Genomic DNA, 23,369 nt, shown 5'->3' with positions numbered 1-23,369 from the left:
TCCTGCCAGATGGCAGTTCCTGCCACATGTCCCTGTGAAGGGCCATCAGAGAGCAAAGCTGCCACTTGGCGGGGTGCCACATGCTTTCGTGTTATTGACCCCACGTGCTCAGGCAGCCTCAAGGGCCTGCAGATGATGGGCACATACACGTGGAACGGCTTCAGTTCAGAGCAGCTGGGCTGGGCATGATTTACTTAGTGTTCAAACACTCAGGGGTCAACAGAAGTAGCTCAGCCGCCGGGGTCTGAGAGGAGCTGTCAGGATGGATGATTTAGGTGCACTCCACGCCCCCATGAAGGGACCCATGGCATCTCGCTTGCCACTGCCAGGGCACCAGCCTGGCAATGGCAGGTGAAGAAACAGGAGCCTGGGGTCTACACCAGAGTGAGTTATTCTATGATGTCACTCTCAGCCCAAGAATGACCTCAAGGATATCCAGTGGAATTGGAATATTCTTTTCTATGTCATTGTTTGTTTTTATGGGGCTTTTAAAAAGCTGCTTAGGGCCTCAGGAGAGGATGAGATAGTCCCAAAGACAACGCAAAGAGAGTGAGCACAGACGAGGCAGACTGTGAGCTCACAGAACATGGCACGCCCAGTCAGGAGAGGCACCAGCTAGAGCTGCTGGTATTCATTCTCCTCCGTGCCCCAAGTCAGTCTACCAGGCGAGACAGTGTTACAGAAACACCCAAAGAGGCTGGGAACTGCTGCACACATGGCTGATGACTAGTTTGGCTTGCATCTACATCTGAACCATGAGAGCCGTGGTTTTCTGATTACCCCATTGCTCTGCACTAGCCGGTAAATATTCGGAATAATACCCCAATCTATGAGCCAGTTTAATGTCTGGTAGATGTATCGTCAGAAACAGAAGCGCCCCATTGGGTAGATTGGATTCTTTCCTCCCAGACGAAGGAGGGAGAACCATTCTCTAGGGAACAAATTTTAAATGAAAAAATTTTTGTACTTTTATTATTTATTTATTTATTTATTTGAGACAGGGTCTCACTCTGTTGCTCAGGCTGGAGTGCAGTGGTGCCATCTCGGCTCACTGCAACCTCTGCCTCCCAGGCTCAAGCGATCCTCTCACCTCAGCCTCCTGTGTAGCTGGGACTACAGGTGTATGCCACCACGCCTGGTTAATTTTTCGTATTTTTTGTAGAGACAGGGTTTTGGCATGTTGCTCAGGATGGTCTCAAACTCCTGGACTCAAGTGATCCACGTACCTCGGCCTCCCAAAGTGCTGGGATTATAGGTGCGAGCCATCACACCTGACAAAAAATTCCTTTTTTAAAAAAAGAAATCATTCTTCCTTTTACTTTCCTATTGTGATGTAACATACCTAGGAGAATATGTGTTGATATAAAGGGTACAGATCAATGAATTTTTACACACATATGTACACCTATGTACCCACTACCCAGATCCAGCAATCAGATGTCTCCAAAATTCCAAATGGTTCTCTTGTGTCTCTTCTTGGCCAAGACTATCCCCTACCCTTAGGGGTAACCACTCTCCTGATGTCGAACACCATTGATTAAATGTGTCCATAATTGTGGGGTTTTGTGGTTGTTGTTCAGCTATACTCATTATTTTAAAAATGTTTTTATTAAGGTATAATTGACATACATACAGTAAATTTCACCCTTTTTAGTACGTAGTTCTATGAGTTTTGACACATGCATGCAGTGATGCAGCCGCTACCATAGTCAAGCCACAGAGCAATCCCAGTACTCAAAATATTTCCTTGTGCTCTTCATATTCACCAGCCTCAGTCCCTGGCAACCACTGATTTATTTTCTGTCTCTGTAGTGTTGCCTTTTCCAGTTTAAGTCTGTGTGTTTGAACAGCTTAACTGTGTTTTAAATGAGGATTATAGGTGGGTGGGTTTTAGAACAAAAAATGAATGAATAATGGAAAAATGTCAGGCATCTGAAAACTTGCCTGTTGACTCAGGGCTGTGGGGACGGTTTGTCTGTGTGCAGCCAGGTCCCTGTAGATGTGCTCCTCTTGTGTCCATGACCTCCTGGCCAGTGCAGTGAGCACTTTCCTAGAGCTGCTAATTTTAGGCACTGGCACTGGGGCTATCACCTGTGTCCTTTGCTTTGAGCCGCCCACACTTGTGATTGAGATGAGGGTCACTCTCTCCACTTTACCAATGAGGAGACAAGGGCTCCGAGGAGTAGTGCCTGGTCCGCTCCCAGGTGAGGACTGGAGCAGCCGTGGATTGTACTGTCACAAATTGCACAAGAAGATCTATGGCCAGGCGGTTATGCCCGGCAGGGAGGAGGCTTAGGCTAAATTTGGCGGTGAGACCCTGTATCAGGGTCTGGAGTCTGGCTGGGCCTGTAGTGAGACCCAGGAGGAGACCCAGATGCGTCCTCTCCAAGATAGGCAAGTGCTTCAGGGTGACGACCCATCTGAAGTCAGGGTCAGCAATGACAGCATCCCGGGCGGGCAGATCCTGGCAGGACAGGGTTCTCAGATTTAGCCAATAAAGATGCCGACTCTTGGTGGTTTTTATTTTGTTTTGTTTTTGGTTTTGTTTTTGTTTTAAGACAGTCTCATCATATTGCCCAGGCTGGGGTGCAGTGACATGATCTCAGCTCACTGCAACCTCCTCATCCTGGGCGCAGCCTCCACCTCAGCCTCCCGAGTAGCTAGGACTAGAGGCATGCACCACTATGCCCAGCTAATCTTTTGTGTTTTTTTTGTAGAGACACGGTTTTGCCATGTTGTCCAGGCTGGTCTCAGCTCCTGGGCTCAAGTGATCCTCCCAAAGTGCTGGGATTACAGGCATGAGCCACCACGCCAGCCTCTTGTATTTTCATACCTTGCCTGCAGGATACCTAATCCTGGCACAGGGAGGGACATCTCTCTGGACCTCATGCGACCTCCTGTCTTTGCTGGCTTCTGCCAAGGTGCAGCCATCACCCTCCCCTGCTCCCTGTCCCACCCCAGGCTGGGGCTCAGCTTCAGTTTCTTTGCTGTGCACAAAGCCACTTGGGTCACCCTTGCTTGTGACAGCGTTCCTGGCCTCGTCCCATGGGCTCTGCTCTCTCAGCCCTTTCTGCACCCTCTCTGTGCACCTGCTGGAATGCAGGCCTGTGGGCCACCCTCACACTTACCTCCCTGGGCTCCGCACTCAGCCATCTGCTCTCTCTATAGAGACTCCAGGGTGCTGGATGCCCTGGGGGAGATGAGACACCCCGCCGATTTATCTGGATGTCCTATTACCTCTCTGGGAGTCCCCTTCTCAAACTCTTACCAGCCCCTACATCGAGTACCTTCTCCTCCATTCCTCCTCTCACACAGGTCTTTCAGCTTTTTTTAACGGAAGATGTGGGGTGCTGGGAGGGGATTGTTCTTACTGCCTGTCCCCATTTTCCCCAGAGCTTTGGCTTTTGGCATGAACTGGTCTCCGGCTCCTGGTTTAAGTCAGGACTTTCAAAACTATTGATTCTGCCATGGAGCTGCATAAGCCTCTGCGGGAGCTTAAAAGCCACATGTGATAGCCGTCTTCTGGGTGTTTTGTATCTGCCCTTCCCAGGAGCAATCAGCGTCAGCTGTGGCCTGAGGCTCTAGATCCAGACAGCGGCCGCAGGTACCTGTGCCCTTGTCCGAACTGAGACGTACTAGAAATATAAAACACACCCTGCAGTGTTAAAGACAGCCCAAAAAAGGAACGTAAAATAGCTCATCTGTAATTATTTTATTGATTACATGTTGAAATGATAATATTTTGGAAATATGAGATAAAATATATTATTAGAATGAATTTCACTTGTTTCCTTCCCAATTTTTACTATGGCTACTAGGAAAATCAAAATCACATATGTGGCTAGCTCACTTATTTCTGCTGGACAGCACTGGTCTAGATGTAAGGGCGAAAGAGCTGTAAGGGAGAAAGGAACTGTGGAAACAGAAAATTCATGGTGCACATGCCAGTGAGGCTCTCTGTGCTTCACTCTAGCTCTGTCTTGTCTTCTCTGACCCCCTGCCCCATCCCTGACCCCTATACTACAGCCAGACTGTCCGCCAACTACCCTCCTGCCAACCTGAAGCCTCTCTTGAAACGAGTTTTGATCCCCCTTCAAGACCCTACTCACAGCCCACCTCCCCTGGGAAGCCTTCTTTCTGCCACCCCACCCAACAGGCTCCTTTTTCTGAGCAGTTTGGGTTTTTGGTGGGAGCTCCGTGTTGTGACATCTGACAAAAGGTCGACTCTAGCTGGACATGGTGGCTCACGCCTGTAATCCCAGCACTTTGGGAGGCCAAGTCCGGCAGATCACTTGAGGTTAGGAGTTCAAGACCAGCCTGGCCAAGGTGGTGAAACCCCATCTCCACTAAAACTACAGAAATTAACTGGGTGTGGTGGTACATGCCTGTAGTCCCAGCTACTTGGGAGGCTGAGGTGGGAGGATCACTTGAACCCGGGACGCAGAGGTTGCAGTGAGCCGAGATTGCACCACTGAACTCCAGTCTGGGTGACAGAGGGAGACTCCGTCTCAAAAAAAAAAAAAAAAAAAAAATGGTCGACTCTAGTTTTTCTGCACGTGCCCCAAGAGTCCACACTCACAATGTTAGACGCACAGCTTGCCTATGCTTTTCTCCCTAAGTTGCGTGGAGGCAGGGGATAGGTCTGTGTTCTTTGTTCTTCTCTTCTCCCTGTGAAAACCCCGCCTAGTGGCAGGTGAATTCTCAGACATCCCCTGAATGCAGAACTGTGGGGCAGGGCCCTGTGGGGTGGGTGTGCTTGAGTTCTCCCACAGTGCAAAAGTAAGTTTGGCATTGCAGAGAATCTGGTTCGGTTCAATGCCCTTTGCAGATGCCATAAAGCCATATCCTTGAGCCTAAATATTCCTCCTAAGAGCTGCCTGGAGGATAGGACTGGAAGAAACAGAAGCAACACTTGGCATTTGCTTCATGTCAAGCACCTCTAAGTGCATTACGTATATTTATCTTATTTAATTATAAAAAACAGTCCTACAAAGTACACTATTTCATTTCCATTTTCCTGATTGGAAAGTGGAGGCGCATAGAGACCACGTGTGGATTGCTCAAGATCACGTGGGGTGACAGAGATGAAATTTGAATCTGGGCGGATAGGCTGCAGGGTCTGGAAACTAAGCCATTGTGCCGTCTGCCCCTAAAACTGAAGCTGTGAGGGAGGTGCTTCTCGCATGGCTGCTCTTACCTCCTTACCGGCGAGGCTCGCTCTGCTCTCCCTCGCCCTCACCTCCTTACCGCGAGGTTCTGCTCCCTCCTTACAGGAGCGGCTCTGCTCTCTCTCGCATGTCTGCCTGCAGCCAACCATAGCCCTACCTCTAGACTCTCCATGCCCGGGGCTTCCCATCTCCTCCCTCCGTTACTTCGTGGCCATCGGTGGACAGGAGCGAGACTGAGTTCAGGACCAGAAGGCCCCAGTGTGGCCAGGCCCTGCCTCCATCATGTCCCCAGGTCTCCACCGCGAAGCCTCTGAAGGCTCCAACTCGTCTCTGTCCACTCTGCTGGGTGGGCGGTGAGACGCTGCGCTCCACTGCCTGATGCCGGAGCCCCACAAGGGGCCAGTCACCTAAGTTTGGGGTTTTTCTGCCTAGGGTTGCCAGGTCACAATTTACGTTTCAGATAAGCAAATAATTTTCTTAGTGTAAAATTAAAAGACAGGGAGGAGGAAGAAGGGGTAAACATTCCCTGAAGTGAGGATTCACACCAAACACACAGAGTTTAAGCCGGGCGCGGTAGCTCTTGCCTGTAATCCCAGCACTTTGGGAGGATCACTTGAGGTCAGGAGTTCAAGACCAGCCTGGCCAACATGGTGAAATCTCGTCTGTACAGAAAATACAAAAATTAGCCAGGTATGGTGGTGCATGCTGGAATCCCAGCTACTTGGGAGGCTGAGGCAGGAGAATCACTTGAACCCGGAAGGTGGAGGCTGCAGTGAGCCGCAATTGTGCCACTGCACTCCAGCCTGGGCTATAGAGTAAGACTCCGTCTCAAAAAAAAGAAGAAGAAGAAGAAAAAAAACCACAAGTTTAAATCCGAAATGACATGAAGACTTAGGCAACTGGCGAGAGAGAATCAGAGAAAGTCGTGTCACTGCACCACGGAGTCTTGTGGTGTTTGAAGTCCGTTCAGCACAGGTGCTCAGGACCTGCGGACTTGGGCAGAGAGCACTGTAAGCAGCCAGAGAATGAGAGGGCCGAGACAGCTTATCTCTGCTTTACAAGGCCTGGCATTATGGTGAGGACTGAGCATTTTAATGAGGGTGGATCTCAGCCAGCTATTTAATTTTTGGGGCCCACAGTAAAAGGAAAATGTGAGACCTCTAGTTCAAATTTATTAGGGGGTGTGATGGCACGAGCCTGTAGTTCCAGCTACTCGGGAGGCTGAGGTGGGAGGATCATTTGAGCCCAGGAATTTATGGTTGCAAAGAGCTACTGCCTGCTACTGAACTCTAGCCTGGGTGACGGAATGAGATCCCGTCTCTTAGAAAAAAATTAAAAAGTAGGCCAGGCGCAGTGGCTCATGCCTGTAATCCCAGCACTTTGGGAGGCCGAGGCGGGCAGATCACGAGGTCAGGGGATCGAGACCATCCTGGCTAACATGGTGAAACCCTGTCCCTACAAAAAATTATCCAAGTGTAGTGGCACGCACCTGTAGTCCCAGCTACTTGGGAGGCTGAGGCAGGAGAATCGCCTGAACCTGGGAGGCAGAGGTTGCAGTGAGCCAAGACCATGACACTGCACTCCAGCCTGGGCGACAGAGGGAGATGTCATCAAAAAAAAAAAGAAAAAAAGAAAAAGTAATAAAAAAATAAAAGAAATTTAGTAAGAATTTCCAGATGACAAGAGCCGAGTGTTAAACCAGCTCAGGGTGCTCTTAGCACCAGGCACTGTGTGCAAACATGGCTCAGATGCAAGGGAACCCAACCCTGGCATAGGCTCAAACTGCTGCTGTTTAGCAAGAAGTGGACACCGCAAACTGGAGGGTGATTCCTCCCCTGCTTGGGGGCCGGCCCCTGGAGGAACCTCACTGTTTGCACTTGGAGTTGAGGGGCATTCTGCCCTTGAGCCCCCATCCTTTTGTTTGTTTGTTTGTTTCGAGACAGAGTCTCACTCTGTTGCCCAGGCTGGAGTGCAGTGGCACAATCTCGGCTCACTGCAACCTCCACCTCCTGAGTTCTCCTGCCTCAGCCTCCCAGGTAGCTGGGATTACAGGCGCCTGCCACCATACCAGGCTAATTTTTGTATTTTTAGTAGAGACGGGGTTTCACTATGTTGGCCAGGCTGGTCTCGAACTCCTGACCTCAGGTGATCTGCCCGCTCAGCCTCCCAAAGTGCTGGGATTACAGGCGTGAGCCACCACACCTGGCCGAGCCCCGCTCTTACTGCTGCAGGAAGGAATGTAATTCCCTGGCTTGGCCATGGCCACGGCCACAGCCACAGCCACTGTCCAGGGTGGTAGGAGGACAGGGACATCTGCTCAGGGTTTCTGTGTTTCTGTGTCACCCCTCCCACCCCAGTAGCTGAATTCTGGGGAGCTCTGGCCCAAGGAGGGAAAGGGGCAGCATCTTTTCTCCTTGATTAGGGAGCTTTCTGGAGCCGGGAGAGAAACCAAGCAGGCATCTGGCAGGGCCGTGATGGGATCCCACGACTTCAGCTTCCCTGGGGAGCAGGGTGAAGTGCTCAGGGATGAAGGGAGAACGGAAGCCAACTTTCCCTCCTGGAAGATGCCACAGGGAGACAGGAGGGAAAACTGAGGAGGGAGTGTCAGGTTGCCACTTGGCTCCAGAGGCTGCAAGATGGGGCTTCCTGTAGCATTCCTGGAAAGTTTGCCCAGGGTCCACATGTTCCCAGGCATCCTGGCTGCTGAGCCTGTGGGTATGTGGAGGCTTTCACTAACAGGCCAGCTGATGCCAGCAATACCACTTCTAAAACAGGCAGGGGATGCATTAGCCTCCAGGCCAGACTGCAGACAGTTGGGACGTGCAGGAATAGTGCAGAGGAAAACAGGAGACTTAGCACCTCCACCTGGGGAACGGGAGGGGTGAGTACATGTGAGGATCAGGTGGATTAAAACGTGTCAGGTGTCTAGCAGCACGTGGCCGACAGAAGTGCTAAAAAGTGCTACTTAGCATTAATCATTATTATTAAGTATTATCATGAACATTTCTCTTTATGGAGAAAGCTTTGTGTAAGCCACTTACTATTAATTATTGTTAATTATTATTAATGTTCTCTCTCCTTGGACACAGCTCTGTGTCTCTTGTTTCTGTTACCTTCACCTTGGCACCTCCCACACCTACGCCTACTGGCTCAATTAACACTTAATAAATGTTATTTTTCAAAAACATTAATTTAAATACATCTCAGTAAAATCCACCATTCAAAATGGGAAGATACTGATAAAGTAAGATGAGATCACACCAAGCAACTAAATTGCTTTTTTAAAAAAAGATTAAAGTAGCAGTTCAGAATCACCACAAAATCCTGGCTTTTTTCTCTTGTCAACAACTGGACCATAACTAAAAATAAAACCCCCAAAATTCAATGCTTGGGTATATTTTATGACTGGGATTCAGCTTTTATTTGATTTCTCTTCTTAAAAAGTATGCTGTCTTTGGTTAAGATGAAGTTTGCTTTATTTTACATAACTAAAAGTAAACAGACACCATCAGGTTTTCCTGGAAAGGGCCCAGAACTCGAGGCATGGGTGGATGCTGGTTCTTGTTGGTTCCAGGCTGGAGAGCCCCCAGAACCAGCCCTGAGAGATGGGCGTTTAATGTGACCTGAGATCTCCAGCCTCCACCATTTAGTGGCTTGGCTAGTTTCTGGCTATGTGGCCTTGGGAATTCCCTTCCTCCATGTAGTCCTTGTGCCTTGTCAATAATGGTGTAATAAAACTATAAACGATGGATTAAAAGCCTCGAGGCAAGTATTAATAGCTAGAAAGCTTGAGAATGCCATAGAAATATAAATCATGGTGCACTGAGTGCTTATCTTCCATGTATTTTTTATCCACAGAGACTGAGGAAGGGGAATGTGGACAAGGTTTAGCATGTTTTAAACCTATGCTCCTCCTACAGGACTACAGCTCCCAGTATGAGAGAGGAATTTACATTTTTTGAATGCCTTCCCACTTAATTCACTTAATTTAATTTGCAGAGCACACCATGTGCCTTAGGAAGGTGCAGAAACTGAGATCCAGGTTCTGTGGGTTCTTACTTCAGGTTACATGAGTTGCCTGAGATCACACAGGTGGTTTGCAAAAACAAATCAATGCTAAGATGCCATTCATCTGTCAGCCCCATGTGCAGTGGTTCTCAGCCCAGGGAGATTTTGCCCCCAAGGGGACATTTGGCTACGTTTGGAGATGGTTATGATTGTCACTGCTTGAGTCGGGGAGGGAGGGGGCCACTGGCATGGGTAGAGATCAGGGGTGCTGCTGAACATCCTGCAATGTGCAGGACAGCCCCCCGTAACATTTCAAGCATTGTCCAAAATATCAATAGTGCCAAGGTTTAGAAACCCTGTTCTATGGGCACAGTGGCTCACGCCTGTAATCCCAGCACTTTGGGAGGCCAAGGCAGGTGGATCACCCGAGGTCAGGAGTTCGAGACCAGCCTGGACAACATGGCAAAACCCCATCTCTACTAAAAATATGAAAATTGGCCGGGCATGGTGGCAGGCACCTGTAATCCCAGCTACTTGGGAAGCTGAGGCAGGAGAATCGCTTGAGGCGGAGGTTGCAGTGAGCCGAGATCACGCCATTGCACTCCAGCCTGGGCGACAGAGCAAGATTCTGTCTCAAAAAAAAAATAAAATAAATAAAAGAAAGAAAAGAAAAGAAAAGAGAAGAAAAGAAAAATCCCGTGCTACAACAATTGCAGAAGTAGTGGGGCGGGAATGTCTCTTACTCTGTCTGGGCTATGTGTGTGTTTCCAAGAGAAATGCTTCACTGGAGGTCTGAAGCGAGCTTCAGGAGTGTGCTAGGCCCCGGCTACTCAAACTGTTGTCCCTGGATCAGCAGCAGCCGGGAGCATGTTAGAAATGCAGGCCTCTCCCTGGACTTAGACTTTCAGAACCTGCATTTTAACAAGCTCCCACATGATTCATGTGCTTGTTAAAGTTTGAAGAGGGCAGGGTCTGATTCATTCCAGGGTGGATGGCCCTCAAACCAGCCCTGAGAGATGGACTTTTAACTTGGCCTTAGCTCTCACCAGGGCTAAGACCCATGTCAGGTCTTCAAGGACTGACAGGCTCCCTTGAATCGGCTCTGCTCCCCCTCCTTTGATTGTCACGTGAGCCCTGGTGGTTGGGGAGGAAGAGCGCATCTGAGCTGGCTTATGGTAACCTTTCCCGCTTTCCTCCCTGTCTCATCCCCTCCCCAGGCCTACATCCTGCTGGGACAGTTCCTTCTGATGCACAAGAATGAAGCCGAGTTTCAGAGGTGGCTCATTTGCTGTTTTGGTGCCACTGAGTGTGAGGCCCAGCAGAGTTCTCACTGCCTGAAGGAGTGGTGTGCCTGCTTCCTGTAGACACAAACCTCATCGCTGCCCCCCACCCCCTGGGGAAAATGACACCCTCTCCACCTATGCCCAGGCTCCGAGTCCTCATTTGTGTTTTTAATTTTAATGATACACGCCCATTATAAACAGCAGTTCAAGAACATAAAACAGGACAAACGCAAGAGAAATGACTCCCAAACCCACCACCCAGAAACCATAATCACTCCCCTTAGATGAATACCATGTCAAATATCTCTCAGCAAACAATTTATATGAAAGAATGGATAATTTTATTTAAAAACAGAAATTGAATTTTAAGTCAGTGTATTAGTGATCTATTGCTGCATAACAAATAGTCCCAACATGTAGCAGCTTCTCAAAACAAAAAATGATGCTATCTCACAGGGTTTCTGAGGGTCAGGAACCTGAGAGTTGTTTAGCCAGCTGGTTCTGTCTCAGGGTCTCTCATGAGATTACTCACTGTTGGCCCAGCAGCAGTCATCTGAAGGCTGGACCAGGGCTGGAGGACCCACCTCCAAGATGGCTGCCTCGCATGGCTGCTGGCAAGACACCTTGGTTCCTCACCACATGGGCCTTCCCATCGGGCTGCTCGTGGCATGGCATCTGGCTTCCCCCAAAGCTGGTGACCCGAGAGAGAGCGAGCAAGCAGGAAGCCACGGTGCCTTTTATGACCTCATCTCTGACACATGCAATATCACTTCTGCCTTATTCTATTTGTTAGAAGCAAGTCACTAAGTTCTCAAGGGAGGATAATGAAACATTCTTGAAATGATATGCATACACATTTTAAAAATCACAGTCAGTTTCTTGAGGCCTGATTTACATATAGTAAAACTCACCCTTTTCAGGTGTGCAGTCTATAAATTTTGACAAATTCACCAGCATAATCAAGATGTAAGACACTTTCATTACCCCAGGGAGTTCCCTCGTGCATCTCTGTAGTCATCACTTCTGCCTTCCCAACCCCTGGCAACCATGAATCTGTTTTCCATCCTTATAGCTTAGATTTTTCCAGAAAGTCATATAAACGGAATCGTATAATATGTAGCCTTTTCAGGTGGGCTTCTTTCAGTTAGCATAATTCATCTGAGATTAGTCTATTATACAGGCTTTTTAAACTCAAAGAAAGGTTTATTAGATGCTATTGGTGCCCAGCCCACATCCTGTCGGTATTTGCTGTTCTGGTAGAGCCCAGTGACTTCTCCTAGCAAACACTTGAATGTCTTCTGCCTGAGGGTCTCTCTGGCTATAAGAGTGGGATCAGCCCACACACAGGGCAGAGGGGAAGTGGCAAGCAGTTAATGCCTAGTAGGGCCCACAGTGATGGGTGAACAGTGATGGATAAATGTCCTAGCTTACCCTGCAGATAGGACAAACTCTGAGACAGTCTGTTTGAGCTCCCTAGTGGTATTCAGCCCTAGTTTCCCACAGTGGTCACCTGCTCTTGAACAGCTCATACTTCTCCCCTTCCTTGTCTTGTTTCCCCACTCCACTACCAGTGTTTCCTGGGATCATCCCCCTACTCCTACTCCCTAGAAAATACTCCAATTTTAGATTCAGGTTCTGCTTCTGGGAGAACCCAACCTAAGACAAAAGTGTTGGAATTTAGTTTTATTTAAATGAAAGAAAAAATTGAAATGTAAAGAATTGCTGAAATTTGATGAATTTTTTCTTCATCTCTGGATATAGTCATAAATTATTAATTCAATTTCCCTGAATTTCAGAATAATATGGAGGAAAAGAGTAAGAGGTTAATATCATTAGGTTTATTTTAAACTCAGGTTTTCAGTGAAAGATGGTGTGATGGCTAATACTGAGTATCAACTTGATTGGATTGAAGGGTGCAAAGTATTGATCCTGTGTGTGTCTGTGAGGGCGTTGCCAAAGGAAATTACATTTGAGTCAGTGGGCTGGGAAAGGCAGACCCACCCTTAATTTGGGTGGGCACCATCTAATCAGCTGCCAGCATGGCTAGAATATAAAGCAGGCAGAAAAACGTGAAAAGACTAGACTGGCTTAGGCTCCCAGCCTACATCTTTCTCCCATGCTGGCTTCCTGCCCTCAAACATCGGATTCCAAGTTCTTCAGTTTTGGGACTCAGACTGACTCTCCTTACTCCTCAGCTTGCAGACAGTTTATTGTGGGACCTCGTGATGATGTGAGTTAATACTTAATAAACTCCCCTTTCTGTCCCTCTAGAGAACCCTGACTAATACAGATGGTATGAATTCCTGCTATAAAACTAAAAAGAAATTGATATTCATGATTCTTCTCTACTTCCCTCCCACTTTTATTGGCTTTATTATTTTAATTTGTCAAGGTTTATAGCATTTACATTCTTCCTACGATTGGTTAGTCCTAGTTGTGTATCTAAGAGCTTATCACTAATCCTTGTTAGTATCATTATTTTAAAGATCATATCTTTGTCATTCCTGAATTATTTATTTTGATAATGTCTTTATTGGTTGACTTGCATCAGTGTATCTATCTGTCAGAATAGGCCAGGTTCTGCTTCTATAACAAACATCCCCCCCACATCTCAGTGATTTATCCAACACAGGTTGACTTCTCTCTCATGCTACGTGTCCAGTACATGTCATCAGGGAGCTATGTCTCTTGTAGTCACTCTGAGGTTTTGGTTAATGGAGATACCCTCTCAACACACACTTCCATGATTACCACGGTGGTGGGAAGGAGCCATGCTGAATTACATACTGTCTGTAAAAGCCTCTTTCTCAAAGTAATACATTCTATTTACACTCACGTTTCATTGGTCAAAGGAAATCATATGGCCACACCTAACTCCAAATGGGCAAGGTCCCTTCTGAATGCAGGAGAAGTGGGAACATTTAGTGGCAGCACTAATCAAGACCACTGTCATCAATTAAGTTTATAACTTTTTTACTTGCTAATGTTTTCTTGAAAAAACAGAAACCAACCAAAGTTTATTATTTTTCCCCTGAAAGCCTTGCAGGTATTATGTTTAAGGTGATGAATATTTCCTAAATTCGTAAAGTGATTGGAATATTTCTGCTGGAGTCTGTTAGCTCTTTCTAGCTCTGCTTTTCTTGCTCTCTCCAAGGAGAAACCAAAGAATCAAGAATTCCAGGAGAGCCAGTGGGTTGGCCCAAAGATTTAAATAGCTTCATCTTCTGAGAGCTCCAGGGCTCAATAGCCAGAAGCTTTCCTTTCCTCCTTCTTGCATGGCCCACCCTTGGACTAATTCTTCACTGAAATAGTCATGGTATTTAGAGGTAACTAATTTTCTAAGACAGGAGCTGGATGGCTCTAGGGAAAGGAAAGAGAGAGGTACCTTCATCTCTCAGTCTGTTTCCACATGCCTCCAACATTGTTGAAATTCATCCTTCTAGCTGGGTTGATGTCCAGGATCATGTAGGAGGGCCAGGGAGCTGAGAAACCTGGAAGACATGGGGCCCCCAAGACTGAAAAGCCTTTATAAGAGGGACCCTATCACAGATATTGAAGACAAGAGTAGCTGTTCCCTATTTAGTGTAAAAATCTTCCCAAAGGCACTAGGAACTTTCCCCATCAGTCATTCATTCCCTGGTGTTGATTTTTGTCATCCTTGTAGATAAAATTATTGATCTAAATTCTTCCCTTCTCCCTGCATTCCCCATGTTTGTCATGTGACTTTGCAGTTCCTCCCACTAGAGGCAGAGTGTAATTCCCAGCTCCTTGACTTAGACTTGGCCATAGGACTTGCTTTGGCCAATGGTATGTGGCAAAAGTGAAAGTGTGCTAGTTCTGAGCCACATCACTCATTTCTACTTGCTCTCTTGTGCCTCCAAGAGGAGAGCTACTCCCTTGTATAACTGCTGCCCCTTCAACCTGGGCTTCAGAATGAAACCGGGTGAAACTGACCTGAGCCAACCTGCTGCCGGGACCCAAGGCCAGCCAGCCCTGCAGCTTGGTGCAAAGCCACCCAACTGAGCCCAGCCTACATCAGCCAACCCCCAGCCAACTCATAGGTTTGTGAAGGAGAACAAAGGATTGCTATTTAAAGCCACTGATGTTTGGGACAGTTGGTTATGCAACAATATCTAACTGATACATTCTTTGTAGTCTAAAATGTCCTTACCCTGCCAAAGTGTGCCACAATGAAGGCCAACCCACCTTTAGATGGAGAAGCAGCCTAGGGTGGGGTGAAAAACTTTGCTGCTGGAGCCAGCCAGGCATGGGTGTGAATTCCAATTCTACCAGTCCCTACCTTATCCCGGGTGAGCTACTTCAACCTTGCTGAGCCTCTGTCTTCTCATCTGTAAAATGAGTCAAGAAGGTAACAACCCTGTCTTGCAGGGTGGATCAATGAAAATGCACATGTAGGCTGGGCACAGTGGCTCACACCTATAATCCCAGCACTTTGGGAGGCCGAGGCGGGTGAATCACTTGAGGCCAGGAGTTCGAGACCAGCCTGGCCAATGTGGCAAAACCCTGTCTCTACTAAAAATACAAAAATTAGCTGAGTGTAGTAGCAGGTGCCTGTAATCCCAGCTACTCAGGAGGCTGAGGCAGGAGAGTCGCTTAAACCCAGGAGATGGAGGTTGCAGGGAGCCGAAATCATGCCACTGCATTCCAGCCTGGGTGACAAAGCAAGATTCTGTCTAAAAAAAAAAAAAAAAAAAGAAGTAAAGAAAGAAAGAAAGAAAGAGAGAGAAAAACAAAGAAAGAAAGGAAGGAAGGAAGGAAGGAAGGAAGAAAGAAAGAAAGAAAGAAAGAAAGAAAGAAAGAAAGAAAGAAAGAAAAAGAAAGAAAAAGAAAGCACATGTAAAGGATGAGGTGAATAGGAACATGATGAATGGCCACTGATGGCTGTTTTCTTAGAGCTCTCCTTCCAGTCCTTGCCTCTTGCACTCTTGGTCCTCTCATGGCCCTTGGGAGAGAATTCACAGCTGCGAGTTGAAAGGGAGCCGAGATATCAACTTATCCAAACTAGTCCAATTTTGTCCCACCATATGAGTACTGGACACTGTATAACTTAGAGATTACACACTCTTTAATGGGTAGGTAAGAAATAACAGATGAAAATCAAGTTATCTCAGATTTTGACTGTGGTCTTGTAGGGTCCCACTAACCCACTGATCCCCAAATACATTTTAAAGTGTGCACAAGAGGAGTGGGCTTGCATGTACACCCCCAGTCCTGCAGTGGCACCTCTTCTGCCTCTCAGGGCCATCGATTATTTGGGAAAGGGTTAGTGCCTGAAAACATTTCTTGATTGTCACAGATTTGACCAGCTTCTTAAACTATAGATGAAATGTCTACAAGGAAGAGGGATTGGGTGCCTCTTCCTGGTCTGCTATCTGTAGTTCTGAGGTATCCATGAATCAATAAACGATTTTGATTAGGATTTATGGGATGTGTAAGTATCCACAGGTGCTGTGGGAGAGGGAGGGGTAATAAGTATGAGTCTCTGGCTTCCAGGGGTGATTGATTGTGAGAATGCAGGGTCACATGGCAAAGGTGTTGAGAGGTGTGTCTTCCTTTGGGCTTTCCCAGAAGCAGACCCTGAGACAAAGGTCTGAGTGAAGGTGGTTGATTTGGGAGCTGCTCCCAGGAAAGGGCAGGCAGGGGAGCATGGCAGAGAGGGGAGGCAGCCAAGAAAGGTGATATCACCGCTCATCACAGCAGGCAACTGGCCCCCCAGTCCTGCTGGCAGTCCTGGGAGCCAGTGTAGAACAAGCATTTGAAGCTACCCCACCCTTGGGTGTCTAAGCACCAGTCTTATCAGTCATTTGTGGAAGGGTGCTCCTGCAGGAAGTTTATTCCTCAGCTCCTGAGCCTACTACCTGGGAAATGAACCTGTGAGCAAGTGCTCAGGCAAAGAAATGCAGGCCCTGGCAGTGGAAGGTGGACCGGCCCCCGTCCTGAAGTAGCAAGGGGCTCTGAGGGACGGGGCAGGCACTGCCAGCCCCTGCCACAGATGGATTTTGGAATACGACAGGCCTGGCTTTGAAAACAGAATCCACCCCTTCCCTCCCATTATAAGACCTTTGGAAAGCCACCTTCTCAGCCCAGCTATGCAACTGTAGAATGGTTATAATAGTTCCTGCTCAAGGGTTAGGCAGATTAAAATCCTTGCACCAGTAAAATCTTTATGCACAGTATATCTAAAAACCTATGCATTAAAAGGTGCCACACTACTTTTACCCAAATATGGGACCAACTTTAGTGCCCACTAGTGGTGAATGGAGAAAACGTGGTATCGATACACCATGAAATATTATTCAGTCATCAAAAAGGATGAAATCCTGTCACTGCAGCAACATGGATGGAAACGGAGGTCATTATGCTAAGTGAAATAAGCCAAGCACAGAATGACAAATATTGCACATTCTCACTCATATGTGGGAGCTAAGAACATGGATCTCATAGAGGGGGAGAATAGAATGATGGTTACCAGAGGCTGGGAAAGGGATGGGGGGCGGTGGGGATGAAAAGAGGTTGATGCATGAGTACAAAAATACAGTTAGAGGGAATGAGACCTAAGTCAGTAGAGCGAACACAGTAAACAATAATCTTCTGTATATTTCAAAGTAGCTGGTAGTGAATAATTCAAATGTTCCCAGCATAGAAAAAGACAAATGTTTAAGGATATTTCAATTAAATGTTTAAGGATATTTCAATTAAGGGTAATCAATCAGGGGATTTGATTATTATACATTATATGAATGTATCAAAATATCACATATGCCCTGAAAATATGTATGTCTATTATGTGTCAATAAAAAATAATCTTTAAAAATGTGCGGCACTGATTGTGTATGGTTATTTAAAGAAAGGAGAGGTTGATGCAGACCAGAGTGGTCAGGGGAGGCTCCTTGTTGGAAATGACATTTAAGCTTGCTGTTAAAAGGGGAGCTCAGGGGCCGGGTGACGGCTCATGCCTGTAATGCCAGCACTATGGGAGGCCAAGGCAGGGGTTATTGCTTAAGGCCAGGAATTTGAGACCAGCCTAGGCAACATAGCAAGGAGAGGTCAGGGTTGAATAAGCTGCAGATAGAGAAGAAGGAGGGGGAGAAGGGACAGAGAAGGGTCTGTGAGAGGGAAGACAAACCCAACGGGCCTAGAGGGAGTGAGTTGTGGGAACCGAGGAACAGGTTAGGGATGGGGCTGAATCCTGTAGGGCCAAGAGGCTTCCTCCCACTTCCCCCTGACAGAAGTGGCAGGTGAGCTGGTAGCCAGCCCAGTCTGAGAAGTCAGTCATTACAGGATTGCCATCCTGGGGAAACGTTCGTGTTCTGTAGCTATCAGCTGTCAGAAGGGATCAGAGATTCCGTCTGTGCTGACAACCCAGAACATGGCAGACCTGCTCCTCGTGCCTGAGGAAGATCCTGTAGTAACGGATCCTAAAAATACAATCCTTCAATCCTCCTTGACCACACCCTTTACCCAACTTCTCAGCTCCTCAAGCCAAGAAGTGGAGTCTAACTCCCTACTATTGAATCTGGGAGTCTAGCTCCCTATTATCGAACCTGGACTAACCTTGCAACTTGCTTTGTCCAAAAGAATATGGTGGGTGAGACGCTGTGACAGTTGTCAACCTGGGGTCCTGCTTGTGCTCTTGTACCCCTGCAACCACCATGTGAACAAGCCAGGGCCAGCTTGCTGGAGGATGGGAGACACATAGCCCAGTTGTCTCCATGGCCTGTGTCAGCAGTTAGCCAACCTCCAGATATGTGAGCGAGGACATTCTAGACTAGCCAACACATCAGCTGACCTCAGATCCATGAAAGAACCCAGCCAAGATCAGCCATACCTGGCTCAGACCAGAAAAACCATCTAACTAACCCACACACTCATACACGAACCAATGTTTTAAGCCACTACATTTTGGGGGCGTTTTGTTATACAGCTAGAGCTAACTGATACAAGTCCCATGTGAAGTCTTAGAGTGTGGAGTATCTCCTGATATCAGAAGGAACCTCCTATTTTATCTTTTAGAGAGCACCCTGAGTGGTATCCAGGCATATGATAATAGAAGGATCACCACCACTCACATGCAGAAACCAAGTCACTATGATGGGCATGGAGTGGGGGGAGCAATAAAAGCTAAGCACTGAACAGAGTCATTTTTAAAAAGCGCAACTCTGAGAAGAAGGAGGTAGGACAAAACCATGACTGAATCTCAGAAGGTGACACAAGACTTATCAATGGTGTGACCAGCTGTGGGTGGCCTGGGTGATTTATTCCTGGAAACCTCAGAAAGAAAGCTGGCTCATGGAGATAAACCTTTAGCAAGTGTGTCTGGAAATATATAAGTTTTGAATGTTTGGTGTTCTACATGAATGTGAATGTTTTATTCTGCACCATGGTTAATTCACTTTAGCCCCAGGAGGCTTTGGGGGTGCTACCACTTTACTAACACCCCCAAAGCCTCCCAGGACTGAGATGAGGGGTATTTTCTCTGTCTCAAAAGCGGAGAAACTTAACCAAAAAGGTTAACACAGCCACGATGATTTGGCTGGTGATTTCACTCTAAGTCTGTCTGGCGCTGAAGCTGTGCCTGCTGTCTGCAGAACCCCCATTGGTGGTGGGGAGCGGATCTGGTGATTCCGAGATGCTCTCAGGATCTCGAAGGGAGCACTGACCAAGGACAGACAGGCATCACAAGGGATGAGGAAGACTCGTTGGAATGGTCATGGAAAGAGGACCATGATGCATTAAGGGGGAAGCAATTCACTAAAAAAGAATCAATCTACAAATGTTTACTGAGCACCTACTATGCACCTGGCACAGTTCTAGGTGCAACAGAGAACAGGGCAGACAAAACCATCATTCCTTAGGAGCTGACATTCTATGGATGAGGCAGAAAAGAAGGGTTAAATAAAATAAGTATTAATATGAATCATGAAATTGGCACTTTTTTGGTTGAAAGTAGCTGAATAGGGCCGGGTCTGGTGGCTCATGCCTGTAATCCCAACACTTTGGGAGGCCAAGGCAGGCAGATTACCTGAGGTCTGAAGTTCAAGACCAGCCTGACCAACATGGAGAAACCCCATCTCTACTAAAAATACAAAATTAGCTGGGTGTGGTGGTGCATGCCTGTAATCCCAGCTACTAGGGAGGCTGAGGCATGAGAATCACTTGAACCCAGGAGGTGGAGGTTGTGGTGAGCCAAAATCACGCCATTGCACTCTAGCCTGGGCAACAAGACCGAAACTCCATCTCAAAAAAAAAAAAAAAAAAAGGAAAATAGCTGAATATAGGCAATTTCATATGGTTCAACATGATACTATGTTAGTTTCATGAAGGGTGCTATGAGGAAAATAAAGCAAAGGAAGGAGGTCAAGAAGGCTAAGGAGAGTGGGGATTTTAAGTAGAGTAGTCACAGAAGGCCTCACTGCAAGGGTTAATTAGAGTCAAGTAAGCAGTGAGGCTGAGAGCAGTGGGGCAGCTGGGAGAAGACCATTCCAGGCTGAGGGAGCAGCTCACGCAAAGGCTCTGGGGTGGGATGGGCCCAAGGAGTGGAGTGAGCCAGTTGAAGAGAACACGGGTGGGATCAGATTGCATGGGGCCTTGAGGGTCATCGACAAGACATTGGCTTTTACTCCAGCTGAGCCTGAAATCCACTGGAGGGCCACAAGGTCAGACACGCATTTTTGAAGTATTACTCTATGGTGTTTAGAACACTCTGGAGGAGCAAGCACGAGAAGAGACACCAGTTAGGAGGCTACAGCATGAACCCAGGGCAGAGGTGAGGCTGGGTTAGGCCAGGATGAGAGTGATGTCCTGGTGAAGGTCCTCCGATTCTGCATCTATTTTGAAGGTAGGGCCCTGGAGTGAGTGTAGGAAGAAAAAAGTAGAGGTCAAGGCCTGAGTCCTGCACATACCAATGTTTAGAAGGCAGAGAGATGACCGAGGAGGAGCGGGGGTTCCTAAACGCCGTGCGAAGAAGGTGTTTCCAGGAGGAGGGAGTGAGCAACTGTGTCAAATGCTGCCGATGGGTCAGATGAGGGGAGGACTGAGAATCGATGAAGGACAGTGTTTTTGGATGCTGTGCAAAAGATCCCAGGGTGGGGGTGGGGGGAGTGAGGAGGGGAACTTTGGAGATGTGGGAGAGAGACGGAAGAGCTGCTGCAGCGTGTCCTCGAGTAGACAACAGGTTTGGGATCCAAACAGAAGGAAAGACTGACATTGACTAGGAGGACACCCACAGTGGGCCATAGGAGGGAAGGCAGAGCAGGCAGCCCCGACGCAGAGAAGAAGGTGTTGTGGTAGTGGGAGTTTAAGGAATTTCTCTTCTGGTGGCTTCTGTTTTCTCAGTGCAACAGGAAGCAAGATGGCAGGCTATGAATGCGAATAGGGAGTAAAGATGAAGTGTGAGCTAGTTGCCTAGGACAGTGGAAAGGTGGATGCATTTTTATAAAGAGAAGGTATAACAATATAGACATATATATATATACTATAACAGTATAGTATAAATAATATAGATTAGCCAAGTAGATAAATAGATGATAGACAGATAGATAGATAGATAGATAGATGATAGATAGATAGATAGATGATAGATAGATAGATAGATGATAGATAGATGATAGATAGATAGATGATAGATAGATAGATAGATAGATAGATAGATAGATAGATAGATAGATAGATAGATAGATGATAGATAGATAGATAATAGATATAGATGGATTGGATGATAGATGGATAGACAGATAGATATCCATTATCCATAGCATAGATCCTGGCTATTCTATGATACATGCATAGAAAAAAACTGTGGAAAGAGAGATACTGAACTGTCAGCAGTGGTTATCCTTGAGGGATGTGATTAAAGGGCCCTTTCACGCTCCACTCTATGCAGTAGTTCAGCAATAAGTATTGCAAAAATACTTTTTGCAATAAGTATTACTTTTACAGATCAGAAAAAAGCAAGACAGACATTTCCATTTTGGAACACAAAGCATTGGAGCTGTAGAGAGCAGGGGGACGAGGTCCTGGGACAGCGTTCTGTGGGCCCACACCCACCCTTCTCCCTCTGTGTCGCTGTCTCATATCAGGAGCTCTCTTTCTAAGCCGAAGAGAGCGCCTTCTACATTTCTCTGTCTTGGAGACTTTTGGATCTCCTTACACCTTCCAATTTTAATTCTCTGCTTACTTTCCCAAGGCCAAGGTCACCTTGGAGAAATGCAGGGTGGCTGTCTTTCTTTCTTGACTCATTTCTTTGTGCCTGTTTCTAGCAGATTCTTCATAGCTGTGCACTGGTGCCCCCTTAATAGTAAAGTCTCTGGTTTATTTTAAGGATAATCTTTAACTGCATAAACTATGCTGCTTTAGTGCTTGGCCTGGTGATTGATTCTTCTTGGACCAGATTGAGAAGCCACTGTAGCCAGGGCACTGGGCAGAAAGTTAGAGGGCCGGATAATGCCACTAAGTGGGTGGGAGCAAAAACAAAACAATTTGCCTGAGTTGCTGTTTCTTGGACTGTTAAACGAGAAAAATATCTGATTTTCTTACCTCCTAGCTTTGTTTTGAAGACATTTAAATAGAAAAGGAAATGAGGTGGCCAAGTCCTGTGGCTCACACCTGTAATCCCAGCACTTTGAGAGGCTGAGATGGGTGGATCACAAGGTCAGGAGTTCGAGACCAGCCTGACCAACAGGTGAAACCCCATCTCTACTAAAAAGACAAAAATTAGCCGGGCGTGGTGGCGCAGGCCTGTAATCCCAGCTATTCAGGAGGCTGAGGCAGGATAATTGCTTGAACCCAGGAGGAAGAGGTTGCAGTGAGCCAAGATCGCACCACCGTACTCCAGCCTGGATGACAGAGCAAGACTCCATCTCAGAACAAAAGAAAACAACAACAACAAAAAAGCAAAGGAAGTGAGGTGCTGTGCAGCAATGGAACATGCAGTTATTGATATATTTTACTTTGGACAGCAGCTGCAGATGACTAACATCGGTGGCAGCTCCTCAGACCTCACCGTCTGTGTGCATGAGACAGTGCAGGCTACGCTGTGCTGTGATAGCAACAACCACCCCCAGGAGCTCAGTGGCTTAGGACAGCAAAGCTTTCTATCTCATGCCCACTCCGTGCCCATCTCAGTTCTGCTGGGACAGCTCTGTGTTGTCCTGTCTCCACAACCTGAGCTGACACAGCAACCTCATCTTGAATGTATGCAGGATACTTCAGCAGAAAGAAGTGTCTCACACTAGCCATTAAATGCTCTGGCTCAGAAGTGACATGTCACTTTCACTAACAAACGACTGGTCAGCACCAGTCAAATGGCCCCATCCAGCCCCAAGGGGACCAGGTAGTGCTGTCTGCTGGGAGAGGAGAGAATGGAAAATTGGGGTGAACATCACAAATCACTACCATGTGAACCTATCTTGGGAGTGGGGGTGAGAGTCACAGGAAGTCCCTGAGAAGGCTCTGTTATAGGCAATGTTTGCCCCTTTTTTGTCTTTTTACAGATTTACAACAATGACTGAGTTTCTTAACCAATGTGTGTGGGTATGATGAATAAATAGTGGATTTACATTGTGAAAACTTTGGAAAATATAGGGGAATGTATAGAAGAAAATGAGTAAGTTAGGAAATAAACCCTACCATCTAATATTTTACGGGATTTCTTTCCAGGCTTTTTTCAATTGCCTATAGGAACATTTTAAAATAATAGCTTTATTTCAATAAAATTTGTATACCATAAAATTTATTCTTCTAAAGTGTACAACTTGGTGGTTTTTAGTATATTCACAGAGTCGATACAACTCTCGCCACTATTTGATTTTAGAATATTTTCATCACCCCAAAAAGATATCCCCCTAGCAATTGCTCCCCTCCCCCAGCCCCACCCAGCCCCTGGCGATTA

At 46.9% G+C, this 23,369-nt stretch overlaps 1 protein-coding gene across 5 annotated transcripts in view; it reads left to right on the top strand.

The window, feature by feature from the left end:
* The window catches only part of BANF2 (BANF family member 2), a 35,864-nt gene extending 25,267 nt beyond the window's left edge, over positions 1 to 10,597 (top strand). For all 5 annotated transcript variants that reach the window (XM_032142531.2, XM_058433077.1, XM_058433075.1 and 2 more), the window contains one exon: positions 10,394 to 10,597. In XM_032142531.2, the coding sequence (XP_031998422.1) occupies positions 10,394 to 10,540 (147 nt within the window). In that variant the 3' untranslated portion in view covers positions 10,541 to 10,597. The remainder of the gene's footprint in view (positions 1 to 10,393) is intronic.
* Positions 10,598 to 23,369: the final 12,772 nt, after the last annotated feature.

The sequence above is a fragment of the Hylobates moloch genome, unplaced genomic scaffold, assembly GCF_009828535.3.
Source record: "Hylobates moloch isolate HMO894 unplaced genomic scaffold, HMol_V3 SCAFFOLD_21, whole genome shotgun sequence".
Taxonomy (NCBI): Eukaryota; Metazoa; Chordata; class Mammalia; order Primates; family Hylobatidae; genus Hylobates; species Hylobates moloch.
This window is presented reverse-complemented; position numbering and strand designations above follow the sequence as displayed.